Source organism: Rhopilema esculentum, chromosome 11 (assembly GCF_057945365.1).
Source record: "Rhopilema esculentum isolate cy_ngs chromosome 11, ASM5794536v1, whole genome shotgun sequence".
Lineage (NCBI taxonomy): Eukaryota > Metazoa > Cnidaria > Scyphozoa > Rhizostomeae > Rhizostomatidae > Rhopilema > Rhopilema esculentum.
The window spans coordinates 5,914,001-5,929,471 of record NC_142825.1 but is presented as its reverse complement, the minus strand read 5'-3'; the positions used below and the strand labels follow the sequence as shown (position 1 = coordinate 5,929,471).

The 15,471-nt window shown below is 35.4% G+C and overlaps 1 protein-coding gene across 1 annotated transcript in view; it reads right to left on the bottom strand.

Moving 5' to 3' along the window:
- The window catches only part of LOC135693960 (kinesin-like protein KIF14), a 67,767-nt gene that overhangs the window by 35,990 nt on the left and 16,306 nt on the right, over window positions 1–15,471 (bottom strand). The window contains exons 13-26 of the mRNA XM_065212558.2: window positions 14,796–14,934; window positions 12,826–12,889; window positions 12,518–12,620; window positions 11,582–11,663; window positions 10,597–10,640; window positions 9,423–9,481; window positions 9,010–9,047; window positions 7,217–7,363; window positions 6,055–6,127; window positions 5,688–5,762; window positions 4,747–4,833; window positions 2,625–2,690; window positions 1,985–2,086; window positions 1,593–1,650 (exon numbers count right to left, since the gene is read on the bottom strand). Of these exons, the coding sequence (XP_065068630.2) occupies window positions 1,593–1,650; window positions 1,985–2,086; window positions 2,625–2,690; window positions 4,747–4,833; window positions 5,688–5,762; window positions 6,055–6,127; window positions 7,217–7,363; window positions 9,010–9,047; window positions 9,423–9,481; window positions 10,597–10,640; window positions 11,582–11,663; window positions 12,518–12,620; window positions 12,826–12,889; window positions 14,796–14,934 (1,137 nt within the window). The remainder of the gene's footprint in view (window positions 1–1,592; window positions 1,651–1,984; window positions 2,087–2,624; window positions 2,691–4,746; window positions 4,834–5,687; window positions 5,763–6,054; window positions 6,128–7,216; window positions 7,364–9,009; window positions 9,048–9,422; window positions 9,482–10,596; window positions 10,641–11,581; window positions 11,664–12,517; window positions 12,621–12,825; window positions 12,890–14,795; window positions 14,935–15,471) is intronic.

Genomic DNA, 15,471 nt, shown 5'->3' with positions numbered 1-15,471 from the left:
TAGCAACTGTAGCTATTTGTTATTTTCAGAGTTTTTTAATTTTGTTGCTTGGTAATTCGTACAATTTTTGCACGTCTAATAATAAGTAATGGACATGGGATATATAATTTACTTAGAGGTTTCAAGATAATTACCTTTAGTCTAGAGAGGATAATTTCGCACAATTCTGTCCACTGACATCTTTTAATAATATTGCAGTATAATATTGAAGTTCACGGAAGTTTTCGGTCTGTGACGCAGGCTAGCAGTATACATGTTTGTTGCAATTGAACAGTTTAGGTGGATAGAAACAGCATGATGCTGTGACATTATGAGAATTTAAGCTTAACAGCGTATTGCAAATGGCCTCTCTTGTTAGCTGTGTTCTGCACAGAATATGATTAAACAAGTGAAGATTTGTGAACTAGCGTACGAATGAAGCATAGGCCAGAATAACAGAGCCAGAATAACAGAACAAAAACAAAAAAGCATAACATCTAACAGCAAATTATGAAATTAAACAGCGGTGTTTCTTTCGCAACAGCTTTCTTCGCCAAGCACACATCAGAATGTAAATTATGATTTTCCAGCATACCTATTGAACCCAAGCCTCAACACAAACATTTTTAGCGCCAAAACATTTGACATTTGTTGTCACGCTTACTCGACGCAAGTGAAGGGCTCTTTTGGCGGCTTTTGAAGCTTTTACTGGAAAGATGTGATACCGTGGACTTAAGCGAGGAAAAGGCAGGATTCAGTAAATAAGAGGCAGGATTCAGTAAATAATTATGGGATTTGAAAATATCAGAAAGAAACACAGAAATTGCTGCGCACAATTGACAATTCTTGAAAACACTGGATTCGAAAAGCCTTTTGAGGCCTTCACTGAAATCGAAGAGACAGTAAATTGATGGCAAAGTTGATGGCTTTATTGAAAACTCTCTTTATAAAGTCTCAAAAACTGTTGGAAAGAGCTACGCGCACTGGTGTGTCAAATCATAAACTACAGATTTCTAATATTTTCTCATTGGACAAGTCTATGTGGGCGTAATAAAGCAAAATTGGGCTGTGGGTGCCGCGATAAAAGAATGCAATTTATATTGACTTAACGATCAAGGGGATTATCCAATGACAATATAGTATTTTGGTTACGAGTTTTTGGTTCAAACAAATATTGCAAAGAATCAGGATGAACACCCTCAAATGCTAGATAACGTGCATGCATCAACGGCTCGTCATTTTCAATTTTCGTTACTCTACAAAAGTAACTGCTAGCAAAAAATTGAAGTCAAACGCGCAAGTTTTGTTCTCTTTCTCACCTTGTCTGTGAAGAAGACACTTCAGTGGACTCTGCTTAAATAATGCGCCCGTTTAAAAAGTAAAATATTTAAAAGAACATACCCTTGGAATTGGAAAATAATCGCGCTATTCAGAAAACATATAATCAATTGACCCCATTGGTTCGCTGGAAAGTACTAAATTTATGCATATACTATGATTTATGCCAATCAAACATTCCTACAATGAAAGCCTTAACGACCAGAGAATTACTGGTTGTTAGAAACAGACATTGTAACGACATTGGTAAGACAAAAGACTTGAGTTTGACCTACCTTTGTGACATGTAGTCAACGCCGTTCTAATCTCGTTTCTAACCAAATTTCGTTGGAACTAAATTAAGAAACGATTGAAAGATAAAATGAAAACATACACGAAATTTTCTGTTTTTGAAACTGCTATTCACTGAGTTTCTTGAAATTTTGTGTTAAATGGTGTGGAAAGTAAAATGTTTAAAACAAGAGATCATACACTAAAAATTGTTTTATGAGGGGGGGTTCGGGGGTTTGACTTTTGTAACGCAATGTGCAAATGGATGAAGTAGTGGATGATGAAATTTCGGAAAATTCTTTATTGCCAAATTCTGGACTTTCTTGACGCCGCGGTTTAACTAAAAGCGGACAACTTTGCACAAGCCATAAAAAGGTATGCTAACACAGCTTCATACCTTTTTGCTCTTCAAATTGTGAACATCGTCCTCGATTCTTTTCTTCTCCTTTTCAAGTTCCGCAATGATTGTTAGCTGATTAGCACGTGTCTCCTCAAAAGCCTACAAGGAGATCACCTTCATCAAAACCTTGTACAAATCTAAATTTGCGGTGCTTTTTCATTAAAGAATTTTTACGTCTTTACTTGTGAAGTTAGGAGGGTTAAGACTCGGTGTGAATGACGAGCATTTTCTGCAAAAAAGGATCATTCATTACAGTGTAATAAGGATCATTTAAATACAATTATGTATAAATTAAGAAGAAATGACGTCTTAATGCATCATGTCTAAATTAAAATGTAAGCGGCAATACTGGGCCAGGCTGGTATCTTACATAGCTCACAATGCAGCTTGAGAAGGGGGGGGGGGGGATGGAAAGATGTGTGCATCTGATCTGGGCACTTGCGCTGAGCGGCAGACACATGAAACTGGCTTGTAATAAGAACGTGTATCTATGAGATTTCATGCCTGCCTTACGAAGGAGCTCTCGAGGAAATGAAGGTTGTTAAGCAGTGTAGTCCGGACGGTCTCCAGAAATGCTGTAATCAACATCTAAACTAAACTTTCAAAATTAAAAAAATGTTGGGAAAGTGAGACAGACCTGTTTCGCAGTTAGGGCTTCCTCATGCAGTCTTCTTCTGCTGTTTTGAACTTCTTCTTCCAACGCCTGTGAGATAAAAAGTTATGGAACAGCAATGAAACCAGTCTTTAAACACTAATGACAACAAGGACAAAAAATTGCCTACATCATTCAATATGATGGCTAAATACTTGGCTCCTGTTAACATCTTTAACAAGCAAATAAAAGCATTAAATCAATTTTGTGTGTGATTAATTTGATCTTTAGTGATAAAAGCGATTAATTTTTTTATTAATTTTTCTATTCTTTAGAAACTGAATCATAGATTCAAAAATGCTTTCGATTAATTTCATGCTCAATAAACGTCGTCAACGATTTTGCAACATACTAGATGAAATTTAAAAAAGTTAGCAGTTCAGCACAGGGGTGGATCCAGAAAAAAATTTGACCGTTGCAGATTTGCAAACGAAAAAGGTACAAAAGTTAAATAACACTAACAACTAAAAACAGAGATATTTTTTCTGAACAGCAGCAGAAGCAAAATACTAAATCAATTTTATAGGTTTCCTACATCATGGATGAAGGGTGACAGTAGCCTGAAGTGAAAAACAGAGAAAAGTTGTTTATCAATTGAATGAGACATTAAGACAAATGCATGTGCTCTCTTCTGTGGGCCGTCAACTTTCGTCATAACAATTTGAATTTGCATCAAAAGAGCTATCTTTCCTGAACATTAGCATTAGCAACATGGAAGCAAATTGCCTGGAATGAAAAACAGTGAACAGCTGATGAACACCTTGCGAAAGACATTAAGACAAATGCATGTGCTCTTTTCTGTGGGCCGTCAACTTTCGTCATAAGAATTTGAATTTGCATCAAAAAAACCATCTTTCCTGAACAATAGCATTAGCAACATGGATCCAAATAGCCCGGAATGAAAAAACAAGCGAACAGTTGTTGAACACCTTGTAAAAGACATTAAGACAAATGCATGTTTTCTGTTCTGTGGGCTGTTACTTTTGTCATAAGAATTTGAATATGCATCAAAAGAGCTATCTTTCTTGAACAATATCATTATCAACATGGATCCAAATGGCCTGGAATGAAAGACATTAAGACAAATGCATGTGCTCTGTTCTCTGCCCTCGCAAGTGATGTCGCTATTGGGAAATTAAACTGTCATTCCTGAAACTTATACTGATATAAAAAATTGCAAGTTCCAGAAATACGGAACTTGATTATCAAACTTTATCTGTGAAAATTACAAGTATCTGACAAATCACTTCTCATACATGTAACAGTTGCAACTGCGAAATCCGGAACTGTCTGGATCCGCCCCTGTAGCAATGGGTGAAAAATGACTGCTATCAGACGTGGTTTTGGTCAGATCAACTTCAGTGGCATTTAGGCAACAAAAACAGCAATGGTTGTTTCAGTGACCCCGGCATCATAACGAGGCCTTCAATTTTGCTCCATTGCAGGGTACTTATAAAAGCTTGTTGTTCTCGCGCGTATGTTTGCTGATTTTCCAACGTGTTCATGAAAAGATTGGAAAAGTGTGAATGGGAAATTTTAAAAATGAATTTTTCAATAACATATCTGGATAAAAGTGGGCAAGGATTCTAATATTTGTTTTAAGTAATTTTTGTGATTAACTTGTTTTTTTATTAATGTGATTAATTTGTGATTAAAGTGTGATTATTCTTGAGAGCGTACGTGATTTTAAGCAGTGATTTGCCCCTCGTTTGAATGCCTGCCCCCAATACAGCCAACCTATTTTGATCTGCCTAGCTAAGCCCCCTTTCCAAATCAATGTAGGCATTCCAGAATAAAAGAATAAATTTCAGTCATCAATGCAGAAAATGATTTTGAGTGATAGTGAAACTGCTTAATTCGCACAAATGCCTTACGAAACTGGTTATATATCGCTACTGTTATTGGAACCTGACCATTCTTCTCTTATCTTTCCATTCTTGCAAGAAATTTATGCATGAGTTTTGTACGGTCACGGTCATTTTTCTTCATGCCCTGTCCAAAACCCTCCTTTAATATGTCGAATATACACAAACACACGTCAAAACTTACAATACCACGACACCTACTCTATCAAAGGAAAGTAATGTTGATGCAATGCAAGACCAACCTGCTTATGGGACTTGAGTTGAAGTATTTGATCTTCAGCAAGATGTCGATCTTTCTCTGCGATTCTTCTCTTACACTCAGCCTCTTCCTGGGAATGAAAACAAGGCAGTATATATAAACAGTTTTCAAATACATTATGCACTTTTTCTATTCTTTGTACCGTCTCAGCCAATTCATGTATACTGCATCTTCGCCGGTGGGGCAGCAATACACCATTGCTCTACTAAATGAGTTAGAGTGTGTTTATGAAAAGAAAAATTAGGACTTATTACGTAATTGTGGACGATCCCTAAAGCTAAACCACACATTCACAACGTAGAATTCTCCATGGAGGCAAACCTTACCCTAGAATAACTAACACAGTTGAAAATAGAGAGTGGGGGAGGGGGGGGGGGGTAGATGGATACGATGCTAAAAGTTGCGATTGGTTTTCGAAGGCAGTTGGTAGTCATAAAAGGTTCTTACTAGCAAAGATTGTCAACAAGGCTGGCGTGTATATCAGACAAACAATGAAACAAAATGGCTTTTGATAAATTGATTTCAGTTTTTAAATAAAATAGTCTAAATACAATAAATACAGTTTTTAAATATAATAATTTTTAATCTAAGCAAGGTAATAAGAACAATATGCTGTTACAGTGGTAACCAAAGCAAAGAAATGAGAAAAACATACTGTTATAGTGGCAACCAAGAATGATTAGTAAAGGAGTCGAAATATTATACAGATCCAAAACTATTCCTAGTTGAGCCCTAATTGTGACAATAAGAGTTGAAAATCAACTATCTCGAAGGGATCGGGACAAAATCACAACAATATTGGCTAGGCCATGTGTTGGCTATACCTAATTGTGTTGGCTGGTATGTAAGTGCTGTAGAGTGTATAGAAGAAATACTTCAAAATCGGGCTTACGGAAGAAAGAAATTCTAAATTTGTGAACTTACAAGGCGGTTCTGCAAATCTGCAATCTCATCTTTGTAAGCCTCTCTTTGAAGTGATAACTGTCTTTCTGCATTTTCCTAATTTAAGAATTTTAGAGAAAGAAGTAGAGGGCTTGTCTCTGCATATGAATTATTGCAATTCATGTCAGTGTAGTTTGATATCAATAGCACAATAACTATTCCAGAAATATTCATGCAGGCAATAAAACGATAACTTGTTTTGAAATGACTATCGCCAATGGTTGTTTTTGTGTTTATCATTTTATTAAAATTGCAAATACTTTCTAAGTCTCCAAAGTCAGTAATTTCTAATATAAGAAAATTTGTTAGCATAGAATGTAGCCAGAAAGTATAACAATGATATACCCACCTTCGCACTCGCAATAACATCGATCAGGTCTTCCTGTGCTTTAACTTGAGACTCTTCTAACTCAGCCTCTAGCCTTCAATAATAATTTATATGATTTTAAATCAAATTGAACATTACATTCAATAAAAAAATATTTACGGAAGAAACTTTTGGCCGTGTTTTGTGAATCATTAAACAAAAAAGCAAGACAAAACATCCCTACAATACCTTAAAACATACATTTGTATATCCTTTTTTGCGAATGTCAATTGGGATAAATTCAGTAAAAATGGAAAAATTAAAGGGAGACCCATGAATAAAAAAATCTAGCTTTGCTCTGCCTCGACTTATAATGGCAATGTTTTCTGAAAATAATCAGCACGGAAACGGCCTAACGTAATTTGCACAGCACGGGAACAAAATTGTTAGATTTTTAAAGTTTTAATGGAATATACAAAAAAAGGGAAGTCACAAACATCAAAACAACTGCAAGCTTAACGACGTATCGCTTGCAAAATTGAAATGATCTTATTTGAAGATGATACCTGATAGGGCTTTTACACGGAATAGAAAGGCTGTTAGCATGTGTTTGAATGCTGTGTATATTTCTGGGACGTAGTCATTCAATTAAGGCTATCTTTTCTGAATAAAATTTTTCTTGTCTAGGCAGTAGCCTTAAATATGCCAACGCCCCCCCCCCTTCTACATTGCAGTACTGTCTAGCTGCTGAAACTTCTCGTGTTAGAATATATTTAGTGAAAGGATAGGTGATAAATAGAAATTTAAACATAACCGTATTGAATCGTATATATCTTTATTCTTTTTGCTCGCTATTTACGTCATCGTACAATACAAAATATATCGAAAAGAAAGACAAGAATAAATATTTTGAAGAGGAAGACAAGAAAGTAAAAAGGCAAACCATTATACTCCTGGTGCATGATAAAACAAAAAAAGTAGGTTTTTCCACCTATTACCACAAACTTGAAAAATATGTAGCAAATATGCCTGGTTAGAATATCCCCTTCAGTTTGAAAATATGTTTCTGCCTCAAACTATCTTATTTTACTACGAAGGCTTCAGGTTGTCTTTGATAACATATTTGATAACAAACCATGTACTTAAGGGATTTAAGAGCAATTGAACTAGGCAAGTATTTAAAGAATTAAACTCCGAATAAAACCTTGCATTCTGTTGCTGCGTCAGCTCTCTTTTTGCAAATTCAAAATCTTTCAGTTTTAATCCATCCCATTTTCTTCTCAGTTCACGTTTCGAAGGTTTTCTTGCCAATTTTTTCGGAGGGTCTGTCGCCAAACTAGGGTTATTAAATCTGAGGAAAAAATGATGTCAATAACTTTTAAACCAGAACACATGAAAAATTGATAAAAACGTTATTTCTTTCATAAATTGGGTCAGTTCAGTAGCATTGCCTTGTGCTTTTAGCCATAAAACTATTTGAATGCCTAAGGAGGTAGAATCGACTAAAATATGTGTTACTTGATTCAATGCTGAGTTCACAGGAAGGCTAGGTTTTTCACAAAGATAGAAAAGGACTTGAGAAAAAGAAAGAAGGGGAAGATAAGAAGTGAATAGAGACAGGGAAAAAAGAGCTGAACCACAGAGAAGAAAAAAAACGAAGAAATGTTATAAAAGTAATCAAATACAGAGCACTGAATGCAAGAAAGGCAAGAAACATAGTAGAAAGTCACGGAGCTTTGCAAGAATCAAGGCAGACGTGCATCAGTCTTTCGTTGCGAATTTTTAAAGATATTTTGAAGAGCTACCAAAAAGTTTTTATTCTAAAGAGAAAAATAGCTTTTCAAAGATGCACAAGAAGTGGTATGACAAAATAACTTAAGGATAGTTGTCTGTGCAAGAAGAAAACCACCAGAGGATGTGCATGCAGCTTGATCTTAAATGATAGAGCGGCTGGATTCACGCCAAAATTTCATCAGTGAGTTAACCTTTTGTGCATGCAACTGTAGCCTAAATGAACACAGTGCTTCGAGTTCTCAAACAGATCTATATGGGTTCTACATGAACTCAAACACGCTTCGGGTTGGAGAAAACAAGTTGCAAAAGGTTGAATATACTCATAGCAGTCATCTGAATTCTTTCAAGCTATGACGCAGTACTTCGATGAGTATGACTACTACAACTTCGATCGCAGAGTTGTTGAGCCACAAACAAGGAAGGGATGAACCAAGTCTGAACACAAACGGGCCTAGCCCTTCTGGACACGAACGTAAGGTTGTTCAAAAATTGGTCAACACCGAAAAAGGGTCGATGTAAATTGGCAGCCTAATCGAGGGGTTGGCTTCCTGGACTTCCCTCTAAAAACGGACGACAAACTCCGACCGAAGAAAGACCAATGGTACCTGGAAATTGAAGATCGAAACAGACTGTGTTCCTTGCTTATACGATATTAGCAAGAGTTGTGTTTGCATTTATGTCCACCAAATGAAGGACTCGACCGGGTTTTATTATGTGGACTCATTTTGTGTTAATGGCATACAGTGCTTTGTTGTTATTGAAAATAACCAAACATCATTAAAACGTAGGGAATTGTAATGACTTTTCCGTTGACTGTAGTTAAGTTAAATTTTCGTGTATATCATTAACACCTTTACATAGAAAATTTATGATGAAAAAACATTTCTCTAAAAAAACACAGTGCTTTCAAACGGTGCGACAACAGACAGGAATAGTGGGGTAAAGTTGAAAACGCGATGGAGGAAAGAGAGAAGAGAAAAAGTTCGGAGGATAAAAAACAGAATCATTTGAGATGAGGTTCGTGCTTTGTTTTGCTTCAATTATGAAAAATGACTATAAAGTCAATCAATAACTATAAAATCTCAACTAAGTCAAAAGCAATGCATTGTATGTCAAGAAAAATAATTATAAAATTCAATTAAGTTTCAGGTTCTCTCAGCACTGCCAAGACGAAATACCAAATACATTGGAAAATTAGCTTACCTGAAAAAGTGGGAGCCTCCAATAACAATACGATCGCCCTGCAAGGATTAAGGTAGAGGCATTGTTGGGTATGAAGAAAAAGCAAATTTTATGACAACTGAAAAGAATAATAAAACAGCTACCAGGAGCTATAAATTGCAAGATCTTTGCAAAAATATTATTTTGTATATGTTGGTACCATGCATCGTAAATGTGACGTAACTTACAGAGAAGCATTTCCAGGCATTTTTGCTCAATCTAGTAGATATCGATCAAAAATGTAAGATCAGTTGTGAATACTTAAATAGGATGCCATTTAGAATAATGTACTTGTGTTGTAGGTGCACATCAAGGTGTTGTAAAAATGTACTTTCATTGTTATATGATTTCAAAAAGTTTGTATATTTTGAAAAAGATTATGAGGAAAAAGTTACATGTTTCAGTGTAGCACTTGATGAAATTTGCTCTCCATTCACATAGACCGGAGCGTCTCCTAAAATCAAAACATCCATAGCGAATACAACACAAAAATCAAACATGAATCTTTTAGTAAAAGTCATCTGCTTTGTTTTGAACAAGAAACATTCAAAGGCGTAAACACGAGACTGAATAAGCTACCAAAGGGTATTCAATGCATCTACCTTAATGGCCAACGAATAAATAACGTAAAGATACTAACACTGAGCAACTGATTAAAGTAAGGGTCTTTTATCATAAGGATAGATTTTCACAGCACGTAATGTAAACTGAAAATCTTTAGCTTTTTTAAAAGCAGCTCAACGTGATTCAGAAATAGGTCCAGCCTTACTCCAGAACTCTTCATATTGACTTAAAACCTTCCTCAAAAAACAAGGAAAAAAGGCGAGGTTAGTGGTTGCCGCCTTAACTTCACTTGTTTTTATTTGTCTTTCTTGCAGTCCTTGCCATGTTTTCTGCACCCTGCACCTGAACAGATTTAGCCTACAACCATGAGATTTGAATAACTCCACTGAATTCTTAGTGTTGTATATCAAGGCCGAGCCACACAAACGAGTGCAGGCCTATGTTACACCTACCAACTTAAAACGAGGCTAGAACATTACGCTTAGGCCTCCCGATATCCTGCTTTAAGGGGTGGGTTCAATCTTTTAAAAAAATGAGAGAAAGTGTCAGGGGCGTCGTGGTCTTAGTTTTGCAGATAGGGCTGATATATCTACAATTCTGACAAAAGAGAGTGTCCATTTTGGGCCTGCTATGATACGGTTTTTAGAAAAAGCATTGCTTATCGAAGCAAGTGTGGCAATAGTTGCTCATCATCAAACATGGTTTAATGTCGAAACGGAATTGAAATCCATTCTCAAAACATATGTTTAGACAAATCTTTGAAAACTAACAAGAATAAAATGTGATTCATCCGAGGAAACACAAAAATTGCAACAGGATGATGCTAGGGGCATTTGACCCCCGCCCATCCCAGGATACTTGGCCTCTCTTCCCCTGGAAAGAATGTAACATGATGACTCCATTGTATTTCGCAAACTTCCAGTTTTGCTGATCTTATCTGACCTTATCTAAGTCAGTTGGGTTTAAGAGTAATGCTACTTAAAAAATCTAATAGCAAAGTCTTACCTGTAGGCGATATATTAACTTGTTTGTTCTCATTGGTAATGGAGCTATAAATAAAGAAAAACAGGTTATAATGTTTACTTGGCAATTATTGAATAACAGCTATGCCATAAAACGATCACATTACACGCTATATTGATATGATGATTATTGTATCTGATTTTCTGATTTACATAAACAAAACGCGATTAGAGAGTCTGCAGATTATATTAGTTATGCTTAGGCATCAGTATTGATAAAGAAAAAATAACGTTTTTGTTCCATTGCTTCTTTCTAGGCGTCAAAATTTTACAATTTAACTGAATCGTTGCAGACATATTATGCAAAGTATCTGCCTTTTTTGATATCTAGATCAACTTTTATGATGCTAATTGAAATGGGGAATATATCCTCGCGTTTCTAGTTGACCTATTTCGATCCACGTCTAGGTATATATATTTCCTCTTTTATAGCTTTAGATCTAGATGTTCTGAAGTTTTGTATTTTGGAGAATCCAAAATATGGAAAGCTGAGATATATTTCAAAATGTTAGCCATTTAATTTATCTACAACGAAAACCATTTTAGAAAAATAATTATGATACCGCAGCTTCTCCCGTTAACCAAAACTAGATTCAGATTAGAAGCGTTCATTTTGGTTTGAGATTAGGAGCTTAAAAGTTTAGGTTTGAGTTTAAAGATTTACGTAACCAGCGTGACCGAATTGCCTTAACTTTTCCAACAGGCAACCTCCCTTGGCAACTTTAAGCGTAGGCTGTAGAGCAATTTGCCTTTGTCAATCTAACTATATTATTTTTCTTTTCTGAACTGTAAATATAGATGTCATTTTAATGAATTCTTTTATTTTAAAATATTGTAAAGATTTGATACGGCCCCTTGAAAAACAGTCTTTTGGACTGATGGGGCAACCGTTTTAAATACAAGTATAAATGGAATGAAAGAAAGTAGTCAATTGACAACGGAAGAAAATACGACCAGATCAATCTTACCAATGAAAATCAGCAACCAATGGACCGTTCAACTTTATATCGTAGCTTTCTTGCGAGGATGAATTCCCAAATGTCGTTTGGCCTGTAAAAAGTAAACTCTTATGAAACTTTGCTTTCAGCGCTCCAAACAACAGAAGATTTTTAAGATATCAAATTACTCAAAAAGAATAAGAACTGTTTCATTGTGAGCGGATTGATAAGAGTTTCATTCACTGTATCCATGTTAGAATAACAGGTGGAAGAGAAGCATTAACAGGGCCCTTATTTATAACAGTACATGATGTACTGACAAGGTTTACCCTGTATAAATATTTATTATCAAGAGATTTTGGTTGAAAACTTGATTTAAAGACAAAATGTTTAATATTTGACCAAGGCCTTTCTATCCTCCAAGAATTGTGTTAACGTTAAACAACGGTCTCACTACAGAGATAACTAATGAATGGTACAATATCCTGAAATCAACATCATGAAACTAAGCAATTTTGAGGAAACTTCTGAAGAATTAAACGTCATATTCTAATTCAAATTTCTAAAGAATTGATCTGTTGACTCCAGGGCAAGCAAGCAAGATATGATTTTCCAACAGATTGGAATGGCAATGTTGTACGAAAAAACTAAGAGTCAGCAAGCAACCGTTAGGTTGCAACTGGATACGGAGGCAGTTTCTAAGCAGAAGAGTTATTTACTGGGACAGAGAAAAGACATAACTTAGACAAAATGATCATCCCTGCTGTCTATCTATATTTTAGAAGAGTAAAACATCAACAAACTTATGGCAAGGGGTTAGTTATAAGTATTTGGGTGATTCCCTTCCTTCTCGATATACCCATCCAAGCGAAGTTAAGAAGTCAAAGACAAGAAGCTCGAAAACATCCCCTCTGCCTTTCACTGGGAGCGATTTGTTTACAATCTTTTAGAAAAGGGTAAACATACCATCTTTTAAAACATAGACGAGGATCTCTGTTAGCATCGGGTCTTCGTTCAGATTGACCAAGCTTGGGAAACTGTTGCTCACATGCGAGACCAAGCCGGATTGCTACAAGCAAAAGCTAAATGTTACTCAGCACAATACAGGCAAACTAAATGGCTGGCGTAGCTACATTTTAGGCTATTGATTAAGCCAAGCGATTTTATTGCAACATACCAAGCGACTCATTGCCATTTTATAACCGCCTGACGTATGTGAAGAATACCAGATAACCAAAAACAAATAAAACATTCACAGGAAAGCATCATTTTACCTTAATTCTTTCAGTTTCTTCTTTCCAACGAAGCTCAGAAAGTTGCAACTTGCTTTCCCATTCTCTATAATAAAACACTCGATTTTTAAGGAGTAGAATTGCAGTAAGGTAGGTGTCCCATGTAGCCCAGCTGCTATCGACCAAAATAACAATGTGATAAAAGCATAAAACTTTCACAGATTACTGAGGACCTCTTGGGCAATGAATCCTGATACAGTGCCAAGCCAAGCCCTGGAGCTGTTAGGTCAAAGAGATCTGCAGATATTTATCTATTTTAATAGAAATTATTTTTCTGTTCTTGGAATCCTATGACAATGTCATTGACAGGATAACTAGAAGATTTCTTGAAAACACGACAAGGAGCTAATAATGGGAAACTCTATTCTAGAAATTGGATAACCAGTACGGCGGAAAAAAGTGACATTTCTTGCTTTGAATTTTTATTCCAACATTATTAACCCAATTTTCAGTGAGACATTCCAGGTGTTACAAAATCAGTTAGACATAATCAATGTAGCCATTTTTGAAAATTTCACGATTATCCTTTCAAAAACGGAAAACTCTTTTGACTCGCTCATTCCTGAAAGCCTTCTTATACACAGATACACCTTTGTTCTTATAAACACATAATTCCCAACAATCATCTATTCTCATGATTTTTTTCAGATTCTCTTTCTCTCCTTTCAATTCTTATTTTCTCCCTTTGTTCTTTGCTCATTTTTCTGTAAGGTGTTTACTACACCTTTCTTAGTCTTCCTTCACGTCCTGATTGCTTCTATCACGTACTGTTAAGTCACATGATTTACTATCTGTATTGATTTATCCTTCCATACTTAAAGTAAATTGTTGCTCTTTTTATTACTTTACTGAAGATGACTCTAGCTAGAGTCAAAACTTTCTACTGATCTCTGTCTATTGATTATGTCTAACTGATTATGTAAAATCTGGATTTGTCTCTCTACTGTTCATGATTAACTGATTTTGTAAAAACTGGTTTGTCTTACTGAAAAATAGATTAAAAATGTCGGAACAGAAATTCAAAACAAGAAAATATGCTTCTATTTGTCGCCGTACTGCTTATCTTCTTCAACATCAAGCTACGTTTTCCAAGATCTGAATTCTAGAAATTGTAAGTGGGATTTTTTTTCGGCATTCAGACAATATCTAAAGCCTTTTTTTAGGCCTCGAGAGAAATTTACGGGAAAAACATTGTAACAATTTATTCTTCCAGCTTGTCTGAAAATATGGGCAGAAGCTGGAAATGGCAGAGAAAAGCGAAAATGAAGTTGACGAGCCTTTAGCACAAGCAGACAAATAATCAAACAGGCAAAAAATTGATATCTGCCAAAAAAATGCAAAGAAAATTACAGGAATTACATAAAAACCCGTATGTAAGAAACTCAGCTATAAAAAAATGCAGTTGGCTTTTTCAAAGTTGTGTACCACAACATAAGACACGTTGATCCTGAATTTATTTTCAATTTACTTCCAATGAATTTGTTTTCAATATCATAAATGCTTATTCAGAAAAAAAGCTTGTGAAGCAAAACGAATATAAGAAGGGGATTTCCATAAGCAAAATAACTTCAAGCCTCTTCAATCTAAATCAATGCTTGGAAAATTCATTACTCTCTGTCTATGCATAAAAATCATTTCATTCAAGGGTGGTCCTGCTATTTTTTTCAGCTTGTAAAGAAACTGGTAAGCCATTTCTTTCAAAATTTATTCACATTAAAAGGGATTGTGCAGTCTGATCCAAAAACCAACTTCTTATATCCTTGTTTTTTACGATACTTTCTATGTTTTTTACTCTTCAGACGAAAAGAAATGCATTGTAAAGTCGCTATTTCCCTATTCTGCTAACATGTTTAAATTTATCACTGCAAAAGGATCATTTAGAATAAAAGCCCTTTGAAGATATTCTGAATTCGTGAACAGTAAACAACACGTAGCACGATAAAAATTCCTACCTGGCTGTTCGTGAAAGAATTTCATTTGCTTCAACTAGTTTTGACTTCAAAATCTCAACCTCTTTGGTGGTAGGTTCCATAATATCTTCTTTGGCATCTGTCTTTGAATCTTTTAAGCGCTCTATCTCACGAAGGAGTTCTAAAGAAAAGAGACAAGAGGACTGCAATTACCAATGAAATTAGATCAAAAAAGCCTAGAAGAGATACAAATGACGCATAGAAGAGATAAAAGAAATAAAAACAAATGAAAATGAAAACAGCAGCTTTTCAATATAAGAATATCTCTTTGATATCAAGGATTGACAAAAAGACTAAATTAAAAAACTGCATTGAGTAAATGTACCTGGTGGTCAAAGTGTATAAGAATATTCTTAAACAGCATAAAAGAGCATTGGCCACACATAAAAGATCTATGGTAACATACACCTTGCAACAAACACCCCGTTCACAGCACCCTGCACCAGATGGGGGTGGGGTAAGTTGTACTAAATTCATCCTGATTCTGTCAAATTATCATAAGAGAAGCTTGGTAAAATTTCGTATGGTCAATTTTTCGAAGAATCCAATTTTTCTACGTAGTGTAAACTGCATTCTACAATCAAATTAGGCTAAATCATAGAGATTGGTCAAGAAAGACTATTATTCTGTCTCTATGGATAAAATAAATAGCGCAAAA